At 53.4% G+C, this 24,660-nt stretch overlaps 1 protein-coding gene across 2 annotated transcripts in view; it reads left to right on the top strand.

Annotated features, from left to right (window-relative positions):
* Positions 1-1,103: 1,103 nt before the first annotated feature.
* The window catches only part of LOC136617946 (T-cell differentiation antigen CD6-like), a 177,700-nt gene continuing 154,143 nt past the window's right edge, over positions 1,104-24,660 (top strand). Inside the window, exon 1 of one of the 2 annotated variants that reach the window (XM_066594293.1) lies at positions 1,104-1,275. In XM_066594293.1, coding sequence (XP_066450390.1) covers positions 1,203-1,275 — 73 coding nt within the window. In that variant the 5' untranslated portion in view covers positions 1,104-1,202. The remainder of the gene's footprint in view (positions 1,276-24,660) is intronic. The other variant, XM_066594292.1, reaches the window with a different exon arrangement.

Below are 24,660 nucleotides of genomic sequence, written 5' to 3'. Positions count from 1 at the left end.
CCCTGCTCCCCCTGCTCTCCAGAACTACCATCCGCCCCCGCCTCTATCCCAGGAAGTTTCTGCTCCCCCTGCCCTCTACAATGCAGTGGTAGATACCAGCTCTACTTAGGTGCTCCGACAACCATATAGGTGATTACAGTAGAGTTACATTTAGTTTCTCATAGTCATCTTTAAGGTCCATCTTTTCCATCCAGCCCAGACCGCCATAAAGATTTCTTCCAGCTATGACTTGTCTCTATAAAGTTTGCAGGACAGACATATTTGGGTCCACAGTTTTCTAGCATCTCGCTAACCCCTTTCCACTCTGCAGAAACTCTGCTACTACCCCAATTCTGTTCCTGTCATTGCCCTATCTGCTCCTAGTGCTGTACCTGCTATGTGGCACAGTTGCTCTTGAATACTAATAGCGCCCCAAGTGGCCTCTGAATAGTAACTCTAAGTGGCCCCTTAATAGTGACCGTGTCCCCAAATGCTACACACATGCCCAGCACAGAGTCATTTTCTGGGCCGGCGGAGGTAGTGCAATGGAATGAGGCTGAGAGTCCAACCCCAGTGTCTTTCTGCACTGTTGCCTGACTTACGCTGCGGCTGCTTTTCTCTGAGAGTGAAGTCTGGACTGCAGCAGAGGAAGCAGCTGCAACACTTCTCAAAATTAGCCCAGTGGCCCCAAACATCTGCTGGTGCCCTGACCTGGGGGCTTCTGCAATCATGCCCCCAGCCCAACCCACTGCTGACGCTGGCTGCCAGTCCATTCCTACTGATAAGGCAAGTAGCGAAGTTCACCAAGAAGAGCTGAAAGGTGGCAGAAGAACATCATGGATGCACTCGCCCTCCATCGCTGCACGCCACCTGTTGGTAGTCAGAGGAGACACAGAAATCATTTACGTTAGCCTATATACCTCCAGCCTGCGGTGTGGCGGCCCCACATGTAGTGACCATTGGACTTGTGTACAGTGCCGCATACCGCGCCGCGGCTTTACATATAGCATTGGCCTCCTCTTGTGCCACCACTGATTTCTATAGATTGTCGCTGCAGCCTAGAAGTTATCATGTTCACCATCAGCTCCTGAGATGTTCATCCACCTACATACAGATGGGGCGCTTCCTGTGAAGAACACCACAAAGCCGTCTCCTCCTGCGCCTCACACCTGACAAGTCAGAACTTCCTGCCCCGTAACCACACGACATGCAGAGCGAGGACAATGGCAGCCAACACCTGCAGCTCCATCTGGGTGGCCTTGCTTTGGATCTTTTTGGCAACTCCTACAGATTTGAGTAAGTACAAGCCGATATCCCACATTTAGCGGAGCTGGAGGGCCAGGAGGAGAAGAGCGGGAGGGCCAGGAGGAGCGGGAGGGCCAGGAGCAGCAGAGCGGGAGGGCCAGGAGCAGCAGAGCGGGAGGGCCAGGAGCAGCAGAGCGGAAAGACCAGGAGCAGCAGAGCGGGAGGGCCAGGAGCAGCAGAGCAGGAAGACCAGAAGGAGCGGAGCGGGAGGGCCAGGAGGAGCAGAGCGGGAGGGCCAGGAGGAGCAGAGCAGGAGGGCCAGGAGGAGCAGAGCGGGAGGGTCAGGAGGAGCAGAGCGGGAGGGTCAGGAGGAGCAGAGCGGGAGGGTCAGGAGGAGCAGAGCGGGAGGGCCAGGAGGAGCAGAGCGGGAGGGCCAGGAGGAGCAGAGCTGGAGGGTCAGGAGGAGCAGAGTGGGCGAATCAGGAGGAGCAGAGCGGGCGGATCAGGAGGAGCAGAGCGGGCGGATCAGGAGGAGCAGAGCGGGCGGATCAGGAGGAGCAGAGCGGGAGGGTCAGGAGGAGCAGAGCGGGAGGGTCAGGAGGAGCAGAGCGGGAGGGCCAGGAGGAGCAGAGCTGGAGGGTCAGGAGGAGCAGAGCGGGCGAATCAGGAGGAGCAGAGCGGGCGGATCAGGAGGAGCAGAGCGGGCGGATCAGGAGGAGCAGAGTGGGCGGGTCAGGAGGAGCAGAGCGGGAGGGTCAGGAGGAGCAGAGCGGGAGGGCCAGGAGGAGCAGAGCGGGAGGGCCAGGAGGAGCAGAGCGGGAGGGTCGGGAGGAGCAGCAGAGCGGGAGGGCCGGGAGGAGGAGCAGAGCGGGAGGGTCAGGAGGAGCAGAGCGGGAGGGCCAGGAGGAGCAGAGCGGGAGGGCCAGGAGGAGCAGAGCGGGTGGGTAAGGAGGAGCAGAGCGGGAGGGCCAGGAGGAGCAGAGCGGGAGCGCCAGGAGGAGCAGAGCGGGAGGGCCAGGAGGAGCAGAGCGGGAGGGCCAGGAGGAGCAGAGCGGGAGGGCCAGGAGGAGCAGAGCGGGAGGGTAAGGAGGAGCAGAGCGGGAGGATCAGGAAGAGCAGAGCGGGAGGATCAGGAAGAGCAGAGCGGGAGGGCCAGGAGGAGCAGAGCGGGAGGGCCAGGAGCAGAGCGGGAGGGCCAGGAGCAGAGCGGGAGGGCCAGGAGCAGAGCGGGAGGGCCAGGAGGAGCAGAGCGGGAGGGCCAGGAGGAGCAGAGCGGGAGGGTAAGGAGGAGCAGAGCGGGAGGATCAGGAAGAGCAGAGCGGGAGGATCAGGAAGAGCAGAGCGGGAGGGCCAGGAGGAGCAGAGCAGGAGGGCCAGGAGCAGAGCGGGAGGGCCAGGAGCAGAGCGGGAGGGCCAGGAGGAGCAGAGCGGGAGGGCCAGGAGGAGCAGAGCGGGAGGGTAAGGAGGAGCAGAGCGGGAGGGTAAGGAGGAGCAGAGCGGGAGGATCAGGAAGAGCAGAGCGGGAGGATCAGGAAGAGCAGAGCGGGAGGGCCAGGAGGAGCAGAGCAGGAGGGCCAGGAGCAGAGCGGGAGGGTCGTGAGGAGCAGAGCGGGAGGGCCAGGAGGAGCAGAGCGGGAGGGCCAGGAGGAGCAGAGCGGGAGGGCCAGGAGGAGCAGAGTGGGAGGGCCAGGAGGAGCAGAGCGGGAGGGCCAGGAGCAGAGCGGGAGGGTCGTGAGGAGCACCTGAATATAAGATATAAAGTCCCTGATTAGTGCAGGACAAGCACTGCTGACACTCTTTGGGGTTACACCTATGTTAAAGCTGTGACCCCTGTAAGTTGTGTCCTTGACTGGACGTAGTTTTGCTTCCTTCTTCTGTCCGCCATCTTCTCATTGTGTATTTTCGTCTACGGAAGTCATTGTGGCATCACGATGATTGGTTGTGGTTTGATGTAAATGTGCAGAATAACTCGCTGGTAACTCGCTGGTGTCGTCTTTCATCTTCTGCTGTAACTCCAAGAACTCTGATGGAGACCCCATAAGCTGCTGGCCAGTAATGGCGATGTGATACAAGAGGGTCTGCACATCTTACTATATACTCCTATACTAACCCCTTCAGAAGTACAAGGGTCTTAGTATATACAGTAGTTGGATCCAAGTATCCGGCCCATCCCCCGACCGCACCTACAGATGAATCCTAACACTGATCATCACCTGGGAAAGCTGGGTATCCTTCTAGCAGACGTCTCTGGGCCTCGGAAAGTAGAATCCTAGTCTATATGATCCACTTAAGGCAGATGTAGATGAGCGCTGCGGCCGCTGTTCTCTTCATGTACGGTTTAGTCTGTAGATCTATATTTGGTGCGGCACGTACGGTACTGGCGTCGTGGCCCTCGTCCACCTCCTGCCCCCTTAATTGAACCATATAGATTGGTATCCTACTTTCCTAGGCAAGGAGTTGTTTATTAGGACATAAGAAATTGTGGAGCAGCACAGAAAAACAGATCAGCACAAAAGGCGGTTCACATCCTCGTCTTCATGGTATAAACCTACCTTTATGAACAGGTAAATGGCAGCGGCGCTCTGGCTCATCTAGCAGTTTATTGAGCCCATTGAAGTCTGGACTCGTGGAAGCGCGCACTGTCCCTTCTATTCGCACCCCCAATTAATAGTGGTTACGCTGTGCTGCTGTACAATATACTGACTTTTTGTTTATTAGGACACCCATCTTTCCTGGGTTAGCACCCATCCGTAATTGCAGTCACCCAAATATCGGGGGAGGGGCAATATACGTCGATCCAACTAAAAACCTTGTATTTCTGATGTACTTAGTATATATAAGACAATGTATAGGATGACCAGGTTTTCCCATGGTCAAAGGTGTGTGGTCAGGCGCGGGGCTTATCACAGTGTATGATGTTACCTCGTCATAAAAAGTACAGCGACGGCTCAAAGAAAAGACGGAGCAAATTCTGCATCCAAAAAAAACTGTCAAATCTGTACCAGTGGTGTGGATTGTGACTAAAAATTAGCTGAAGATATGCAGCGGTGCTCCCCCCTCCTACGAGGGCTTCCCGCTGTCAGTGCTCCCCTCCCCTCCTACGAGGGCTTCCAGCTGTCAGCGCTCCCCTCACCTCCTCTAAGAGTTTCTCGCTGTCAGCGCTCCCCTCACCTCCTCCGAGGGCTTCCCACTGTCAGCGCTCCCCCACCTCCCCCGAGGGCTTCTCCCTGTCAACGCTCCCCTCACCTCCTCCGAGGGCTTCCCGCTGTCAGCGCTCCCCTCACCTCCTCTGAGGGCTTCCCACTGTCAGCGCTCCCCCACATCCCCCGAGGGCTTCCAGCTGTCAGCGCTCCCCTCACCTCCTCTAAGAGCTTCTCGCTGTCAGCGCTCCCCTCACCTCCTCCGAGGGCTTCTCACTGTCAGCGCTCCCCCACCTCCCCTGAGGGCTTCCTGCTGTCAGCGCTCCCCTCACCTCCTCTAAGAGCTTCTCGCTGTCAGCGCTCCCCTCACCTCCTCCGAGGGCTTCTCACTGTCAGCGCTCCCCCACCTCCCCCGAGGGCTTCCAGCTGTCAGTGCTCCCCTCACCTCCGAGGGCTTCTTGCTTTCAGCGCTCCCCTGACATCCTCCGAGGGCTTCCCACTGTCGGCGCTCCCCTCACCTCCTCAGAGGGCTTCCCGCTGTCAGTGCTCCCCTCACCTCCGAGGGCTTCTTGCTTTCAGCGCTCCCCTGACATCCTCCGAGGGCTTCCCGCTGTCAGCGCTCCCTCACCTCCTCCAAGAGCTGCTTGCTGTCAGTGCTCCCCTCCCCTCCTCCAAGGGCCTCCCGCGGTCAGCGCTCCCTTCACCTCCTCCGAGGGCTTCCCACTGTCGGCGCACCCCTCACCTCCTCCGAGGGCTTCTTGCTTTCAGCGCTCCCCTGACATCCTCCGAGGGCTTCCCGCTGTCAGCGCTCCCCTCACATCCTCCAAGAGCTGCTTGCTGTCAGTGCTCCCCTCCTCCGAGAGCTTCCCGCGGTCAGCGCTCCCTTCACCTCCTCCGAGGGCTTCCCACTGTCGGCGCACCCCTCACCTCCACCGAGGGCTTCTTGCTTTCAGCGCTCCCCTGACATCCTCCGAGGGCTTCCCGCTGTCAGCGCTCCCCTCACCTCCTCCAAGAGCTGCTTGCTGTCAGTGCTCCCCTCCCCTCCTCCAAGGGCCTCCCGCGGTCAGCGCTCCCTTCACCTCCTCCGAGGGCTTCCCACTGTCAGTGCTCCCCTCCCCTCCTCCAAGGGCCTCCCGCGGTCAGCGCTCCCTTCACCTCCTCCGAGGGCTTCCCACTGTCGGCGCTCCCCTCACCTCCTCCGAGGGCTTCTTGCTGTCAGCGCTCCCCTCACCTCCTCTGAGGGCTTCCCACTGTCAGCGCTCCCCCACAACCCCCGAGGGCTTCCAGCTGTCAGCGCTCCCCTCACCTCCTCTAAGAGCTTCTCGCTGTCAGCGCTCCCCTCACCTCCTCCGAGGGCTTCTCACTGTCAGCGCTCCCCCACCTCCCCCGAGGGCTTCCCGCTGTCAGCGCTCCCCTCACCTCCTCTAAGAGCTTCTCACTGTCAGCGCTCCCCTCACCTCCTCCGAGGGCTTCTCACTGTCAGCGCTCCCCCACCTCCCCCGAGGGCTTCCAGCTGTCAGCGCTCCCCTCACCTCCTCCAAGAGCTGCTTGCTGTCAGTGCTCCCCTCCCCTCCTCCGAGAGCTTCCCGCGGTCAGCGCTCCCTTCACCTCCTCCGAGGGCTTCCCACTGTCGGCGCTCCCCTCACCTCCTCCGAGGGCTTCCCGCTGTCAGTGCTCCCCTCACCTCCGAGGGCTTCTTGCTTTCAGCGCTCCCCTGACATCCTCCGAGGGCTTCCCGCTGTCAGCGCTCCCTCACCTCCTCCAAGAGCTGCTTGCTGTCAGTGCTCCCCTCCCCTCCTCCAAGGGCCTCCCGCGGTCAGCGCTCCCTTCACCTCCTCCGAGGGCTTCCCACTGTCGGCGCACCCCTCACCTCCTCCGAGGGCTTCTTGCTTTCAGCGCTCCCCTGAGATCCTCCGAGGGCTTCCCGCTGTCAGCGCTCCCCTCACCTCCTCCAAGAGCTGCTTGCTGTCAGTGCTCCCCTCCTCCGAGAGCTTCCCGCGGTCAGCGCTCCCTTCACCTCCTCCGAGGGCTTCCCACTGTCGGCGCACCCCTCACCTCCTCCGAGGGCTTCTTGCTTTCAGCGCTCCCCTGACATCCTCCGAGGGCTTCCCGCTGTCAGCGCTCCCCTCACCTCCTCCAAGAGCTGCTTGCTGTCAGTGCTCCCCTCCCCTCCTCCAAGGGCTTCCCGCGGTCAGCGCTCCCTTCACCTCCTCCGAGGGCTTCCCACTGTCGGCGCTCCCCTCACCTCCTCCGAGGGCTTCTCGCTGTCAGTGCTCCCCTCACCTCCTCCGAGGGCTTCTTGCTTTCAGCGCTCCCCTCACATCCTCCGAGGGCTTCCCGCTGTCAGCGCTCCCAGCTTCGGGTTTCCAGCGGCGCCGCTGCGTATCTACAGCTGTGTTTTAGTCACAATCTGCACCACTGGTACAGATTTTGGGTGTTTTTTTAGCTGCAGACATTCCGCAGTATTTCTGCCACGTGTAAACACACCCAAAGTCAGGGCCCCAGGAATGGTTAGGGCCAAGTATAACTTAACTTGAAGTAACTTAGGCAAACAGTTATTCACAGCAATGCAGGTACAATTCTTTACAGTGTAGCAGAGCAGAGGTCGGGGAGGATACACAGAAGGACACTGTTCCTGGACTGGGAGCACTCTGGAGGAGGAAGGGGCTCGGGGTCCCTCCACAGACACTCTGGCAGTAATTATTTACTCATGGGATTAGTAACAACAGGCTCCTGGGTGTGACGCAGTAGTGTGCCTGTATGCGGGGATCCTGACTTTGGACAGCCGCATAGGAAAATTTGTGATGTGAATTGGTACCTGTATGATGGGTCTCTATTAGAGATGAGCGAGCACCAAAATGCTCGGGTGCTCGTTACTCGAACTTTCCGCGATGCTCGAGAGCTCGTTTCAAGTAACGAACCCCATTGAAGTCAATAGGCGACTTCAGCCTTTTTGTATACCGATGCTCGCTAAGGTTTTCATTGGTGAAAATCTGGAAAACCTACGAAAGTGATGTGTTGTGGGAACAACACAGAAACGGATAGGGCAGGCGAGGGGCTACATGCTGGGCTGCATCTCAGGCTTCCAGGTCCCACTATTAAGCCACAATACCGGCAAGAGTGAGCCCCCCCCCCCTAACAATTTTTACTTCGGACAAACCCTTTATTAGCAAGGCATACCTTAGCTAAGCACCACACTACCTCCAACCAAGGACAATCACTGCCTGCAGGACACACCGCTGCCTCTTCTCCTGGGTTACATGCTGCCCAACCCCCCCGCACGACCCTGCGTCCGCAGCGCACACAAAAGTGCCCCTGCGCAGCCTTCAGCTGTCCTCATGCCACAGGCTGGCTGCATAGCCACACTACCCTCATGTCTATTTATAAGTACGTCTGTCATGAGGAGGAACCGGAGGCACACACTGCAGAGGGTTGGCAGGGCCAGGTAGCAACCTTCATTAAAAGGGGGGGGGGGGGGGCGATAGCCCACAATGCTGTAGAGAATTGATGATAGATTGACGTACGATCATCATTCCAATCCTGTGCCACCTCCATCGCAAAATTGTCAGGAGCCGCAAACGTGGGCATAACGGGGACTCAGGTGCCAGCACTTCTACACATCTCCACAATGCAGCAATACTCTATGTGGGAAGCACGTGAGCGGGCCCAGAGTCAGGCTCGGTCCCAGCCTCCACCTTGTGTGACCCAAGGTGCCGCGAGTTACATAGCAAAGGGAAATCCATGTGTCCCTACACAATTCATTCTGTGTAGGTGTCAGATAGCTCAACACCACAAGGGGAAGTCTTTGAGTTCCTTGAGCTCGCCTATGCTGTGGGTGCACAAAGATGGTATTACACAAGAAGAAATCAGAGCGCCCAAACATGGCAGAGTTTCACCCCACCAAGGACCTCGGCCCTCATTTCTACCCTGGTCAGTCAGTGTATTTGTGCCAGACAGGTAAAGCAACGCAATGGGAAGTCTTTGTGCACTCACAGCATAGGCGAGCCCAAGGAAATCAAGCATGGTATTACACATGAGGAAATCAGAGTGCCCAAACCTGTCAGAGTTTCACCTTGTGAAGGGCATCGGCCTACTTTTCTGCCCTAGTCAGTCAGTGTATTTGTGCCAGACAGGTAAAACACCGCTATGGGAAGTCTTTGTGCACCCACAGCATAGGCGAGCCAAAGATACCCAAGGAAAGTATTAAACATGAAGCAATTACAGTGCCCAAACATGGCAGAGTCTCACTCCGCCGAGGACCTCGGCCTCTGCACACACCCTAAGCAATCGTGGGCATAAAGCGGACTCCGATGCTAGTACAGTTGTGAACGTCTCATTTAATTAGTTGCGGTTGCTTTCACCGCTCCAAAGACTGGATTAACCAGGAAGAAGTTCCACAGGCCCAACCTGGCGCAGTTGCATTTCCCCCAGGACCTTGGCCTCTCCACACACCCTCGGCAATTGTGGGCATAAAGCAGACTCTGATGCTAGTACAGCCGTGAAGTCTCATTAATGCAATAACGCTCCTTTTGTTTTGCCTAAACCAGTGCTGCGGATAACTGTGGTAACACGAGAGCAAATACATGTTGCCCAGTGCTGATCCCCTGACCCCAAGCAGGAGGAGGAGGTGGCATTACAAGGCCAAGAGACCATGACCAGGACCCGCTATAGTCTGTGTGGGAAGCACGTTAGCAGGCCCAGAGTCAGGCTCGATCCCAGACTCCACCTTGTGTGACCCAAGGTGCCCTGAGTTACATAGCAATGGGAAATCCATGTGTCCGCACACAATTCATTGTGCGTAGGTGTCAGATAGCTCCATCTGCACTCTGCACCCTACCCAAGTCAGCCAGTGTAATTGTGTCAGATAGGTAAAACATCGCAATGGGAAGTCCTTGTGCACCCACAGTATAGGTAAACCCCTGTAACATTCCTGTAGCTAAGGTATAGCCAGACCCCTGTAACATTTCTGTAGCAGAAGTATAGGGAGACCCCAGTAACAATTCTGTAGTAAAAGTATAGGCAGACCCCTGTAACATTTTTGTAGTAAAAGTAGAGGCGGAACCCAGTAACATTTCTGTAGTAAAAGTATAGGCAGACCCCTGTAACATTTTCGTAGTAAAAGTATAGACAGACCCCAGTAACATTTCTGTAGCAGAAGTATAGGCAGACCCCTGTAACATTTCTGTTGTAAAAGTATAGACAGACCCCCAGTAACAATTCTGTAGAAAAAGTATAGGCAGACCCCAGTAACATTTCCGTAGCAGAAGTAAAGGCAGACCCCAGTAACATTTCTGTAGCAGAAGTATGGGCAGACCCCTGTAACATTTCTGTAGCAAAGGTATATAGGCAGACCCCAGTAACATTTCTGTAGCAGAAGTATAGGCAGACCCCAGTAACATTTATGTAGCAAAGGTATATAGGCACCCCTGTAACATTTCTGTAGTAACAGTATAGGCAGACCCCGGTAACATTTCTGTAGCAGAAGTATAGGCAGACCCCAGTAACATTTCTGTAGCAGCAGTTCAGGCAGACCCCAGTAACATTTCTGTAGCAGAAGTATAGGCAGACCCCGGTAACATTTCTGTAGCAGAAGTATAGGCAGACCCCGGTAACATTTCTGTAGCAGCAGTTCAGGCAGACCCCAGTAACATTTCTGTAGCAGAGGTATAGGCGAACCCCTGAAACATTGGTGTACCATGAGTGTAGGTGAAGGTGGGAAAAATAACTTAGATAACGGTATAGGCGAGGGCCAGAAAAATTAGTGTACCAAGGGTACAAGTGTACCCCTGAAAAATGTATCAACCGAGAGGGCAGGTGAAACCCAGAAACATTTTTTAAAGATACAGCTCGCTGTTGCTTAATTTGTAACAGAGCCTGGAGGCAGCCCTGTGAAAAAAATTGGTTCATGTTAAAGTATCAATATTTCTGAAACTTTGAAATATTGTAAAAAAAATTGGAAGCAGAGCCTTTTGGGCCGCAGAAAAATTGGCAGTTCAGTGTGATGACATGATGTTTCTGGAGGAGGAGCAGGAGGAGGACTAATATCAGAGACAGATTGACAAAGCTAATTCCCCCTTTTTTCCCGGTGATAGAGAATGCTTTTTTCTCCGGTTGCAGCGAAAAGAATCTTTAGGTACCGCTGCTCTCTGCCGGTGGAGAAGAGAAGTCTGGGGAAATCCAGGCTTTGTTCATCTTCATGAGTGTAAGCATGTCGGCACTGGCAGTTGACAGGCGGGTATTAGAGATGAGCGAGCACACTGGTCCGAGCTTGATGCTCATTCTAGCATTAGGGTATTCGAGATGAGATCTGACCGAGTGCATTTTGCTAGGTGTCTGCTGGGAGTTGTAGTGCTTCAGTATTACGCAGCTAGGCCTGTTTGCAGCCTTCTGTACAATTTTTTTTCTGTCTGGAGTTTTCGTTACAATACCGCTGACGGCGTGAAAGTGTTCGCAAATAATTCCATAATTATTTACACCGGTCTGTGTCTTCAGTGAATTATACGCACGGCGTAGGGCCAACACAGCCACTTTTAGAGGGAAAGGGATATACACAGTATACAGCCTGTATTCTGATCGGCCTCCCCTGCACCAGACTCTACCCTCTCCAATCCGTCCTAAATGAGGCAGCCAGGCTCATCTTCCTGTCCAGCCGCTACTCGGACGCCTCTGCCCTGTGCCGGTCACTGCCAGGCTGCCCGTTACATACAGAATTCAATTTAAACTCACTACCTTCATCCACAAAGCCCTCCACAGCTCAGCGCCCCCCTATATTGTATCCCTCATCCACAGTGCAGCGCCCCCCTATATTGTATCCCTCATCCACAGCGCAGCGCCCCCTATATTGTATCCCTCATCCACAGCGCAGCGTCACCCTATATTGTATCCCTCATCCACAGTGCAGCGCCCCCCTATATTGTATCCCTCATCCACAGTGCAGCGCCCCCCCTATATTGTATCCCTCATCCACAGCGCAGCGCCCCCCTATATTGTATCCCTCATCCACAGCGCAGCACCCCCTATATTGTATCCCTCATCCACAGCACAGCGCCGCCCTACATTGTATCCCTCATCCACAGTGCAGCGCCCCCCTATATTGTATCCCTCATCCACAGCGCAGCGCCCCCTATATTGTATCCCTCATCCACAGCGCAGCGCCCCCTATATTGTATCCCTCATCCACAGCACAGCGCCGCCCTACATTGTATCCCTCATCCACAGTGCAGCGCCCCCCTATATTGTATCCCTCATCCACAGTGCAGCGCCCCCTATATTGTATCCCTCATCCACAGCGCAGCGTCACCCTAAATTGTATCCCTCATCCACAGCGCAGCGCCCCCCCTATATTGTATCCCTCATCCACAGCGCAGCGCCCCCCTATATTGTATCCCTCATCCACAGCACCGCCCCCCTATATTGTATCCCTCATCCACAGCACCGCCCCCCTATATTGTATCCCTCATCCACAGCGCCCCCTATATTGTATCCCTCATCCACAGCGCAGCGCCCCCCTACATTGTATCCCTCATCCACAGCGCCCCCCTATATTGTATCCATCATCCACAGCGCAGCGCCTCCTATATTGTATCCCTCATCCGCAGCGCAGCGCCCCCCTATATTGTATCCCTCATCCACAGCGCAGTGCCCCCCTATATTGTATCCATCATCCACAGCGCAGCGCCCCCCTATATTGTATCCATCATCCACAGCGCAGCGCCCCCCTATATTGTATCCCTCATCCACAGCGCAGTGCCCCCCTATATCGCCTCCCTCATCTCAATCCATCACCCAGCCCCGGCTCTCCGCTCTCCTAATGAAACCATACTGAGTGCCTCTTTAATTCGAACTTCTCATTCCCGCCTCCAAGACTTCTCCAGAGCAGCATCGGTCCTCTGGAACGCACTACGAAAGGCTACCCGAGCAATCCAGGACTCGCAGACCTTCAGGCGTGCTATAAAAACGCACCTCTTCATGGAGGCATACCGCATTCCCTAAACAAACCCCTCTGTACTCTGCCTGATAACATGCTCCCTGACCTACCGACTGCAATCCCTGCTAGCCATCATAAACCACTCCTGCAGCCATACTGTTTCTGCAGTCACACGGCTAAATGTCTGACCATTGTCTATGTGTATAGCATCCCTCACTCTCCACCCCGCCATACCGTGCACATCTCCACCCCGCCATACCGTGCACATCTCCAGCCCCTTTACCTTCTGTCTCACCCCACTATTCGTAGTATGTAAGCTCGTTGGAGCCGGACCCGCACCCCTATTGTTTCCATCAGCTGATTACTATGTAACCGCGGTTCTGTAATCTTGTACTTTTGTCTTTCTGTATCCCCCCTGTCTATGTAAGCGCTGCGGAATATGTTGGCGCTATACAAATAAAGTTTATTATTATTATTCTTTAAAAAAAAAAAAAAAACTTTGTTGGGCTGCATCTCACCGTGTGCTTTTTACTGGCTGCCTGCTGGGAGTTGTAGTGCTTCAGTATTTCACAGCTAGGCCTGTTTGCAGCCTTCCGTATAATTTTTTTCTGGCTGGAGTTTGCGTTACAATACCGCTGTCAGCGTGAAAGTGTATGCCAATAATTTCATAATGATTTCCACCGTTCTCTGTTTGCAGTGAATTAGACCGCGGTCTCACCGCTAAACAGTACTGTAATATTTCCTGGGCCACTGCAGAGTATTTCAGCCCTCCCGCTGTGCAGAGCGTCTCACATTACCCTTTCCTTGGTGGGGTTGAGATCGCCGCAGTTACCAGCACTATCCACTGGCTTTAGAGTCTTCTCCCACTCCACACAGCCTCTATTATCTACAAGTCTTTGCGAGCGGTAAATGACTCCTAGGTATCAGCGCAAGACACAAGTCACAGCATAGAGCCTCCGCTATCTACAAGTCTCTGTGTGCGGTGAATTAAGGCCCGGTTGTCAGTGCTGTACAGTGGGGTAATTTATTTGGGCCCTGCTCTATTCTTAATTCGCCATGATGAGGAGTAGGGGTAAGGGTCGAGGACGCGGACGTGGACCTCCAAGTCAGGGTGTGGGCACAGGCCGAGTTTCTGGTCCAGGTGAATCCCAGCCAGCTGCTGCGGGATTAGGAGAGAGGCAAGTTTCTGGGGTCCCCAGCTTCATATCACAATTTATGGGTCCGCGTGGTGGACCTTTATTACAAACAGAGCAGTGTGAGCAGGTCCTGTCGTGGATGGCAGAAAACGTGTCCAGCAATGTATCGACCACCCAGTCTTCTACGCAGTCCACTACTCCCGGCCTAGGGACTGCAACTCTGAATCCTCTCGCTGCTGCTCCGCCTTCCTCCCAGCCTCCTCACTCCATGAAAATGACACATTCTGAGGAGCGGGCAGACTCCCAGGAACTGTTCTCGGGCCCCTGCCCAGATTGGGCAACAATGGTTCCTCTCCCACTGGAGGAGTTTGTCGTGACCGATGCCCAACCTTTGGAAAGTTCTCGGAGTCCAGGGGATGAGGCTGGGGACTTCTGGCAACTGTCTTGAGAGCTTTCAGTGGGTGAGGAGGATGATGATGATGAGTCACAGTTGTCTATCTGTGAGGTAGTAGTAAGGGCAGTAAGTCCGAGGGAGGAGCGCACAGAGGATTCGGAGGAAGAGCAGCAGGACGATGAGGTGACTGACCCCACCTGGTTTGATAAGCCAACTGAGGACAGGTCTTCAGAGGGGGAGGCAAGTGCAGCAGCAGGACAGGTTGCAAGAGGCAGTTGAGTGGCCAGGGATAGAGGCAGGGCCAGAGTGAAGAATGCCCCAACTGTTTCCCAAAGCACCCCCTCGCGGCAAGCCTCCGTGCAGAGGGCTAGGTGTTCAAAGATGTGGATGTTTTTCAGTGAGAGCCCGGACGACCGACGAACAGTAGTGTGCAACCTGTGTCGCACCAAGATCAGCCGGGGAGCCACCACTATCAGCCTCACCACCACCAGCATGCGCAGGCATATGATGGCCAAGCATCCCACAAGGTGAGATGAAGGCCGGTCACCGCCTGCGGGTCACACCACTGCTTCTCCCCCTGTGCCCCAACCTGCCACTGAGATCCAACCCCCCTCTCAGGACACAGGCATGAGCGCCTCCCTGTCTGCACCCACACCCTCACCTCCACTGTCCTCCACCCTATCCAGCAATGTCTCTCAGCGCAGCGTTCAGCTATCGCTAACACAAGCATTGGAGTGAAAGTGCAAGGACGCCAGCACGCACCCACACGCACAAGCTTAAAACATGCACATTGCCAAATTAATCAGCCTGGAGATGCTGCTGTATAGGCTTGTGGAAACGGAGGCTTTCAAAAACATGATGGCGGCGGCGGTCCCGCGCTGCCCGGTCCCCAGTTGCCACTATTTTTCCCGGTGCAGTCCCAGCCCTGCATGACCACATCTCCCGCAACATTATACGCGCCCTCACCAACGCGGTTATTGGGAAGGTCCACTTAACAACGGACACGTGGACAAGTACAGGCGGGCAGGGCCACTATATCTCCCTGACGGCACATTCGGTGAATTTAGTGGAGGCTGGGACCGAGTCAGAGCCTGGGACCGCTCACATCCTACCCACCCCCAGAATAGCGGGTCCTAGCTCGGTGCTGGTATCTGCGGCGGTGTATGCCACCTCCAATAAACCCTCCCCCTCCTCCTCCTACGCAACCTCTACCTCGCAATTAAGAAGTGTGAGCAGCACGTCGCCAGCAGTCGGTGGCACGCGGCGCTGCAGCACAGCGGTGGGCAAGCGTCAGCAGTCCGTGTTGAAACTAATCAGCTTAGGAGAGAAGAGGCACATGGCCCCCGAACTGTTGCAGGGTCTGACAGAGCAGACCGACCTCTGGCTTTCGCCGCTGAGCCTCCAACCCGGCATGGTCGTGTGTGACAACAGCCGTAACCTGGTGGCGGCTCTGCAGCTCGGCAGCCTTACATGCCTGGCCCACGTCTTCAATTTGGTGGTTCAGAGGTTTCTGAAAAACTACCCACACTTGTCTGACCTCCTCGGCAAGGTGCTCCGCGTCTGCGCACATTTCCAAGTCCACCATGGACGCTGCCACCATGCGGACCCTGCAACATCGGTTTAATCTGCCAGTGCACCGACTGCTGTGCAACGTGCCCACACAGTGGAATTCTACGCTGCACATGTTGGCCAGGCTCTATGAGCAGCGTAGAGCAATAGTGGAATACCAACTCCAACATGGGCGGCGTAGTGGGAGTCAGCCTCCCCAATTCTTTACCGAAGAGTGGGCCTGGATGGCAGACATCTGCCAGGTCCTCGGAAACTTTAAGGAGTCTACCCAGATGGTGAGCGGCGATGCTGCAATCATTAGCGTCACCATTCCTCTGCTATGCCTGCTGAGAAGTTCGCTGCAAAGCATAAAGGCCGATGCTTTGCGGTTCGAACAGGAGACGGGGGATGAGAGTATGTCGCTTGATAGCCAGACCACCCTCATGTCTATATCTCAGCGCGTTTTGGAGGAGGATGAGGAGGGGAAGGGGAAGGAGGAGGTGGGGGAAGAGACAGCTGGGCCAACTGCAGAGGGTACCCATGCTGCTTGCCTCTCATCTGTTCAGCGTGTATGGGCTGTGGAGGAGGAGGAGGAGGATCCTGAAAATCATCTTCCTAGTGAGGACAGCCATATCTTGCGTACTGGTACACTGGCACACATGGCTGACTTCATGTTAGGCAGCCTTTCTCGAGACCCTCGCATTAGACGCATTCTGGCCAACACGGATTACTGGGTGTACACCCTTCTCGACCCACGGTATAAGGAGAACCTTTCCACTCTCATTCCAGAAGAGGAAAGGGGTACAAGAGTGATGCAATACCACAGGGCCCTGGTGGAAAAAGTGATGCTAAACTTCCATCTGACAGCACTAGTGACTTCTGTGGGTCACTATTATTGCTGAGGATACTTTGGGGTCATCATTATTGCTGGGGCTTCTGTGGGGTCACTATTGTTGCTGGGTGTACACCATTCTTGACCCACGGTATGAGGAGAACCTTTCCACTCTCATTCCAGAAGAGAAAAGGGGTACGAGAGTGATGCAATACCAAAGGGCCCTGGTGGAAAATGTGATGCTAAACTTCCTTTCTGATAGCGCTAGTGGCAGAAGGCGCAATTCCGAGGGCCAAGTAGCGGGGGAGGCGCAGAGATCAGGCAGCATGTCCAGCGCAGGCAGGGGAACACTCTCCAAGGCCTTTGCCAGCTTTATGGCTCCACAGCAAGACTGCGTCACCACTCCCCAGTCAAGGCTGAGTCGGAGAGAGCACTGTAAAAAGATGGTGATGGAGTACGTAGCCGATCATACCACCGTCCTCCGTGATACCTCTGCTCCATACAACTATTGGGTGACAAAGCTGGACACGTGGCACGAACTTGCGCTGTATGCCCTGGAGGTACTGGCTTGCCCTGCCACTAGCGTCTTGTCAGAGAGGGTGTTTAGTGCCGCTGGGGGAAACATCACGGATAAGCGTACCCGCCTGTCAACTGCCAGTGTCGACTTGCTTACACTCACAAAAATGAACAAAGCCTGGATTTCCCCAGACTTCTCTTTTCCACCGGCTGAGAGCAGCGGTACCTAAAGATTCTTTTCGCTGCAACCGCAGATAAAAGCACTCTTCTCTATCACTGGAAAAAAGGGGCATTTAGCTTTGTCAATCTGCCTCTGATATTAGTCCTCCTCCTCTTCCTACTCCTCCTCCAGAAACATGTCATCACACTGAACTGCCAATTTTTCTGCGGCCCAAAAGGCTCATTTAACAATTTTTTAAACATTTTTCAAACTTTCAAAAGCATTGATACTTTAACATGAACCAAGTTTTTTCACTGGGCTGCCTCCAGGCTCTGTTACAAATTAAGCAACAGCGAGCTGTATCTCTAAAAAAATATTTATGGGTTTTACCTGCCCTCTCGGTAGAGCAATTTTTCAGGGGTACATCTGTACTCTTGGTACACTAATTTTTCTGGCCCTCGCCTGTACTCTTATCCAACTAATTTTTCCGGCCTTCGCCTACAGTCATGGTACCCCAATTTTCAGGGGTTCGCCTATACTCTTGCAACAGAAATTTTACTGTGGTCTGACTATACTTCTAATACATAAATGTTACAGGGGTCTGCCTATACTCCTGCTACTGAAATATTTCAGGGGTCTGCCTATACTTCTGCTACATAAGTGTTACTAGGGTTTGCCTATACTTCTGCAACATAAATGTTACAAGGGTCTGCCTATACTTCTGCTACAGAAATGTTACTGGGGTCTGTCTATACTGTTACTACAGAAATGTAACAGGGGTTTGCCTATACTTCTGCTACAAAAATATTACAGGGGTCTGTCTATACTTCTACTACAGAAATGGTACTGGGGGTCTGCCTATACTGCTGCTACAAAAATGTTACTGGGGTCTGTCTATACTTCTGCTACAGAAATGTTACTGGGGTCTGCCTATACGTCTGCTACAGAAATGTTACAGGGGTCTGCCCATACTGCTGCTACAGAAATGTTACAGGGCTCTGCCTATACTTCTGCTACAAAAATGTTACTGGGGTCTGCCTATACTTCTGCCACATAAATGTTACAGGGGTCTGCCTATACTGTTACTACAGAAATGTTACTGGGTTCTGTCTATACTTCTGCTACAGAAATGTTACTGGGGTCTGCCTATACTGCTGCTACATTAATGTTACAGGGGTCTGCCTATACTTCTGCTACATAAATGTTACAGGGGGCTGCCTATACTTCTGCTACAGAAATGTTACAGGGGTCTGCTCATACTGCTGCTACATCAATGTTACAGGGGTCTGCCTATACTTTTGCTACATAAATGTTATAGGGGTCTGCCTATACTGCTGCTACAGAAATGTTACAGGGGTCTACCTATACTTCTACTACAGAAATGTTATCGGGGTCTGCCTATACAGCTACTACAGAAATGTTACAGGGGTCTGTCTAAACTGTTACTACAGAAATGCTACAGGGGTCTGTCTATACGTTTACTACAGAAATGTTACAGGGGTCTGCCTATACTTGTGCTACAGAAATGTTACTGGGGTCTGTTTATACCTTTGCTACAGGAATGTTACAGGGGTCTGTCTATAATATGGGTGCACTAAGTATTCCCATCGTGGTGTTTTACCTATCTGGCACAAATAATACAGTGACTGACTAGGCCAGAATCGTGGGCTGAGGCCAAGTTGCTTGGCGGGGCGAAACTCTCCTTTGGTTGGGCACTCTGATTTCTTCCTGTGTAATACCATCTTTGTGCACTTACAGCGTAGGCGAGCCCAAGGAACTCCAAGACTTCCCCTTGAGCTATCTGTGTTGGGACACATGGATTTCCCATTGCTATGTAACTCAGGGCACCTTGGGTCACACAAGGTGGAGGCTGGGACCGAGCCTGACCCAGGGCCCACTCACGTACTTCCCACATAGACTATAGCGGGTCCTGGTCCTGGTGTCTTGGCCTTGTAATGCCAACTCCTCCTCCTGCTTGGGGTCAGGGGATCAGCACTGGGCATCATGCATTTTCTCCCGTGTTACCACAGTTATCTGAGACACTGGTTTTGGCCAAAGAAGAGGAGCGTTACTGCATTGATGAGACATTCACAGCTGTACTAGTATCGGAGTCCACTCTATGCCGACGATTGCTGAGGGTGTGTGCAGAGGCCTATGTCCTCGGCGGAGTGAAACTCTGCCATGTTTGGGCACTATCATTTCTTCATGTTTATTAGACTCTTTGGGTTCCTTCGGCTTGCCTATGCTGTGGTGCACAAAGACTTCCCATAGCGGTGTTTGACCTGTCTGGCACAAAGACATTGACTGACTTGTGTAGGGGGCAGAGTGCAGATGGCTTTCCCCTTGCGGTGTTGATTGAGCTATGCGACACCTAGACAGAATGAATAGTGTGTGGGCACATAGATTTTCCCAGTGCTATGTAACTCGTGGCACCTTGGATCCCACAAGGTGTTTGCCTGGCCAAGGGCCCGCTCACATACTTCCCACACAGGCTACTGCAGTTCCTGATCCTTTTTTCTTGGCCTTTTAAGGCTACCTCCTCCTCTTGCTTGGGGTCAGCGGATCAGCACTGGGCATCATGTATTTTCTCTCGTGTTACCACAGTTATCTGACAAACTCGTTTGGGCCAAAGGAGAGGAGCGTAACTGCATTAATGAGACTTCACTGCTGTACTAGCATCGGAGTCCGCTTCATGCCCGCGATTGCTGAGGGTGTGGGCTGAGGGCTTTGTCCTGGGGGAACTGCAACTGCGCCAGGTTGGGCCTGTGGAACTTCTTCCTGGTTAATGCAGTATTTGGAGCGGTGAAAGAAAACGTAACTGATTTAATGAGACCTTCGCAGCTGTACTAGCATCGGAGTCCGCTTTATGCCCGCATTTGCTGAGGGTGTGTGCAGTGGCCTATGTCTTCGGCGGAATGAAAGTCTGCCATGTTTGGGCACTGTAATTTCTTCATGTTTATTACTTCCTTTTGGTTCCTGGGGCTATACTATGGGTGCACTAAGTATTCCCATCGTTCCTGGGCCTATGTTGTGAGTGCACAAAGACTTCCCATTGCGGTGTTTTTCCTGTCTGACACAAACCCACTAACTGACTAGGGCAGAAATGCAGGCCGAGGCCCTTCGCAGGGTGAAATTCTGCCATGTTTGGGCACTCTGATTTCCTCATGTGTAATACCATGCTTGAGTTTCTTGGGCTCGCCTATGCTGTGAGTGCACAATGAGTTCCCATTGCATTGCTTTACCTGTCTGGCACAAATACACTGACTGACTAGGGTAGAAATGAGGGCCAAGGTCCTTGGCGGGGTGAAAGTCTGCCCTGATTTCTTCTTGTGTAATACCATCTTTGTGCACCGACAGCATAGGCGAGGCCAATTGCGGTGTTGAGCGATCTAACACCTATACAGAATGAATTGTGTGGGGACACATGGATTTCCCATTGCTATGCAACTCGCGGCACCTTGAGTCACACAAGATGGAAGCTGGGACCGAGCCTGACTCACGTGCTTCCCACACAGAATATTGCTTCATTGTGGAGATGTGTGGAAGTGCTGGCACCCAAGTCCCCTTTATGCCCACAATTGCAGCTCCTCACTATTGGAATGATGATCGTACATCAATTTAGCAATGATTCTCAACAGCATTGGGGGCTATCATTCCCCCCCCCCCTTTCAAAGAGGATCGCTGCATGGCCCTGCCAACCCTCTGCAGTGTGTGTCTCTGGTTCCTCCTCATCGCAGACACACTTGGAAATACACATGAGGGTGGTGTGGCTATGAGGCCAGCGTGCGGCATGAGGGCAGCTGAAAGCTGCGCAGGGACACTTTGGTGTGCGCTGTGGACACTGGGTCGTGTGGGGGGGTTGGGCAGCATGTAACCCAGGAGAAGAGGCAGCACTGTGTCCCACAGGCAGTGCTTGTGCTTAGTTGGAGGTAGTGTGGTGCTTAGCTAAGGTGTGTCTTGCTAATGAGGGTTTGTCCGAAATAAAAATTGTTAGGGTGGGGGGGCAGACTCTTGCCGCTATTGTGGCTTAAAGGGGTTGTCCCGAGGCAGCAAGTGGGTCTATACACTTCTGCATGGCCATAATAATGCACTTTGTAATGTACATTGTGCATTAATTATGAGCCATACAGAAGTTATAAAAAGTTTTATACTTACCTGCTCCGTTGCTGGCGTCCTCGTCTCCATGGTGCCGACTAATTTTCGCCCTCCGATGGCCAAATTAGCCGCGCTTGCGCAGTCCGGGTCTTCTTCTTTTATGAATGGGATCGCTCGTGCAGGATGCCGGCTCCGTGTAGCTCCGCCCCGTCACGTGCCGATTCCAGCCAATCAGGAGGCTGGAATCGGCAATGGACCGCACAGAAGCCCTGCGGTCCATGAAGACAGAGGATCCCGGCGGCCATCTTCAGCAGGTGAGTATGAAGACGCCGGACCGCCGGGATTCAGGTAAGCGCTGTGCGGGTGGTTTTTTTAACCCCTGCATCGGGGTTGTCTCGCGCCGAACGGGGGGGGGGTTTAAAAAAAAAAAAAACCCGTTTCGGCGCGGGACAACCCCTTTAATAGTGGGACCTGGGAGCCTGAGATGCAGCCATGCATGCTGCCCCTGCCCTGCCCTATCCGTTTATGTGGTGTTTCCATGACTTTCAGATGTTTTTCAGAGGAGTTTCACAAGTGAAGACCTAAGCGGAGCATCGGTCATATACAAAAATGCTCGAGTCGCCCATTGACTTTAATGGGGTTCGTTACTCGAAACGAACTCTCGAGCATCGTGAAAAGATCGACTCGAGCAACGAGCACCTGAGCATTTTGGTGCTCGCTCATCTCTAGCGGGTACGCTTATCCGTGATGATTCCCCCAGCTGCACTAAACACCCTCTCTGACAAGACGCTAGCAGCAGGGCAAGCCAGGACCTCCAGGGTGTACAACGCAAGTTTGTGCCACTTGTCCAGCTTTGACTCTCAATAGTTGTATGGAGCAGAGGCATCACGGAGGACCGTGGTATGATCGGCTACGTACTCCATCACCATCTTTTTACAGTACTCCCTCCGACTCAGCCTTGATTGGGGAGTGGTGACACAGTCTTGCTGGGGAGCCATAAAGCTGGCAAAGGCCTTGGAGAGTATTCCCCTGCCTGCGCTGGACATGCTGCCTGATCTCTGCACCTCCCCTGCTACTTGGCCCTCGGAATTGCGCCTTCTGCCACTAGCGCTGTCAGATGGGAAGTTTAGCATCACTTTTTCCACCAGGGCCCTTTGGTATTGCATCACTCTCATACCCCTTTTCTCTTCTGGAATGAGAGTGGAAAGGTTCTCCTCATACCGTGGGTCAAGAAGGGTGTACACCCAGCAACAATAGTGACCCCACAGAAGCCCCAGCAATAATGATGACCCCAAAGTATCCTCAGCAATAATAGTGACCCACAGAAGCCCCAGAAATAATGGTGACCCCCAAAGTATCCCCAGAAATAATAGTGACCCCACAGTAGCCCCAGCAATAATAGTGACCCCACAGAAGCTCCAGCAATAATTGTGACCCCCACAGAAGCTCCAGCAATAATAGTGACTCCAAAGTATCCCCAGCAATAATAGTGACCCTCAAAGTATCCCCAGCAGCAATAGTGACCCCCACAGAAGCCCCAGCAATAATGATGACCCCCAAAGTATCCTCAGCAATAAAAGTGACCCACAGAAGTCCCAGAAATAATGGTGACCCTCACAGTATCCCCAGCAATAATAGTAACCACCACAGTAGCCCCATAGGGTTAGTGCCGCTTATACCAGCCCAGTGGCCCATATACTTACCCTCCTCCTTGTCTTCACAGGGCAAACGATCCTCTCAGCGCTGCTGCCGACGACCGGGAGTCTGTGCATTTGCAAAAGCGCTCCTCCCCTCTGCTCTCCTCTCTTGCAGAACCAAAGAGGAGAGCTGAGGGGAGGAGGAACCCAGATGCACACACTGCTGTCAGTGTGTTCATCCAGTCCTCGGCGCTGCAGAGTGATTACCAGGTAGGGAACTGCGGCACCTCGCCTGGTAATCACTTTAATGGTGACCAGACCCGGCGGAAGGCGGGATACTGGGTCCCAAATCAGGACTGTCCTGCCTGAATCGGGACGCCTGGTCACCTTAGAATGTATATGAGTGCTGTTGCGGTGTGTTTCTGCCCCTCTGCTGTCACTCTAGGGGTCTCCTGTGTGTATTGCAGTCACTTCCCTTCAGTGCAGCCTCCTTTCTGAAGCTGATCAGCCACCATATTGAGAGTCAGACATTTTGGTATCACTTTCACATCAGTCAAATAATGCATCAGCACAGAATTAGCTACAGGTTGTACAATCAGGCGGATGAGCTGTGATCTCCTCTATTATACCTGTGTGATCATCATCAGTGACAGGAGTGTCTGTATCCCTCTTGCGACAATCTCTAGTAGTAACAGCGTCACACAGATTGAGACACTGACTAGAAACTGAGATCACATGACCATCTGAAGAGGCCAGGGGTCTTAGAGAGAAATCACCAAGGTGACACCTGCCCTCCTATATATACTAGGAAGAGCTGCATAGTGAAGGGGCAAAAGATACTGGAGTGCCCCTTTAAATAGGAGAAAGGAGGAAAAGCTGTTAGAAATGTGATGTCTGATGATGAACCCCCCTGATGATGTACCTGCAGTTAGCGGCAGACCCCCAGTCTCAGAGGCTGGAGTTGGCATTTCATGCTGCGTTCTGTAATACTTTTGTGTTCATCTTTATTTTTTGGTGGCATCCAGGAGAAGCCGTATTTACTTCTAGATGACGTGTTCATATGTGGGACCCATGTTGGACTGTGATGGGTGGGTTGCCATGAGTGTAGTTAGTGACTGTGTCGTAATCAATATGGCGGGGGGGGGGGAAGTGCCATAAGGGGAGCATTTCCTGCCGAGAGCTCGATGAGAAGTCGTGCGGTGAAAGCTGTGACTGAAGTACCATGCAGGAAAACCCAGGAGGGTAGCGGGTGCCAAAGCCGTCGGCGGCTGTACACCCATGCTGCGCGCACAATCTCCTCATAAGACTGCTGCAGCAAATGCTTAAAAAAAAGACGCCCAGACCCTCTTACACTTGACCGCATGCATGCAGACCGGAAGCTCAGATCCCCCCTGCTCCGTTCTAGCGACTCAGCGCCTTGCAATACTCACACAAATGCATGCTGCCACCACCAGCGTGTTACAGTATCACCAGGAAGATGGACCCCGGACTACGAATTATGACTGCATTCTGCAGAGTTATGATTCGGTTTAAAACAAAGTTTAACTAATAAATTGTAGATTTATTCTAGAAAAAGACTAGCAGGGCAGATATATATATATTGTAGCAACACGGGGGTTACTGGGTACGCCAAGGGTCACTTTTACTTCTCTGCTAGTTTATTCAACGTAAGTTTTAGCAGAACAGAAACGTCTCCAGAAAAATGATGACATTTGTAAAGTCTTTTCAATGTAATCCTCCGCAGTCCCCAAGAGGAGCAATTAAGTCCACAGCTGTCAAACAGTAGCAAGTCCGTTCACCTTCACAGACCTGTAGTAGTCCAGGAGCACAGCTCATCGCAATGCCGTAGCGTCTCCAGACCTCAAACCCAGGGCCAGAGCTCCCCAAGCGTCCCGCCAGAACAACGCAGCTCTCCGCCTGGTCACAGCGTCTGCTTCCAACAGGAGTCAGGTTAACCAGAGGTCTGGTCACAACACAAGTCTGGTTCTCCCAGACACACACCTCCGCCTCACCTCCACCTGTCTCTTTAGATTCAGACGGTTTTTATTATG

Source organism: Eleutherodactylus coqui, chromosome 1, assembly GCF_035609145.1.
Source record: "Eleutherodactylus coqui strain aEleCoq1 chromosome 1, aEleCoq1.hap1, whole genome shotgun sequence".
Taxonomy (NCBI): domain Eukaryota; kingdom Metazoa; phylum Chordata; class Amphibia; order Anura; family Eleutherodactylidae; genus Eleutherodactylus; species Eleutherodactylus coqui.
Note: the sequence above shows the minus strand (reverse complement) of the source record. Positions and strands in the feature narration are given on the sequence as shown.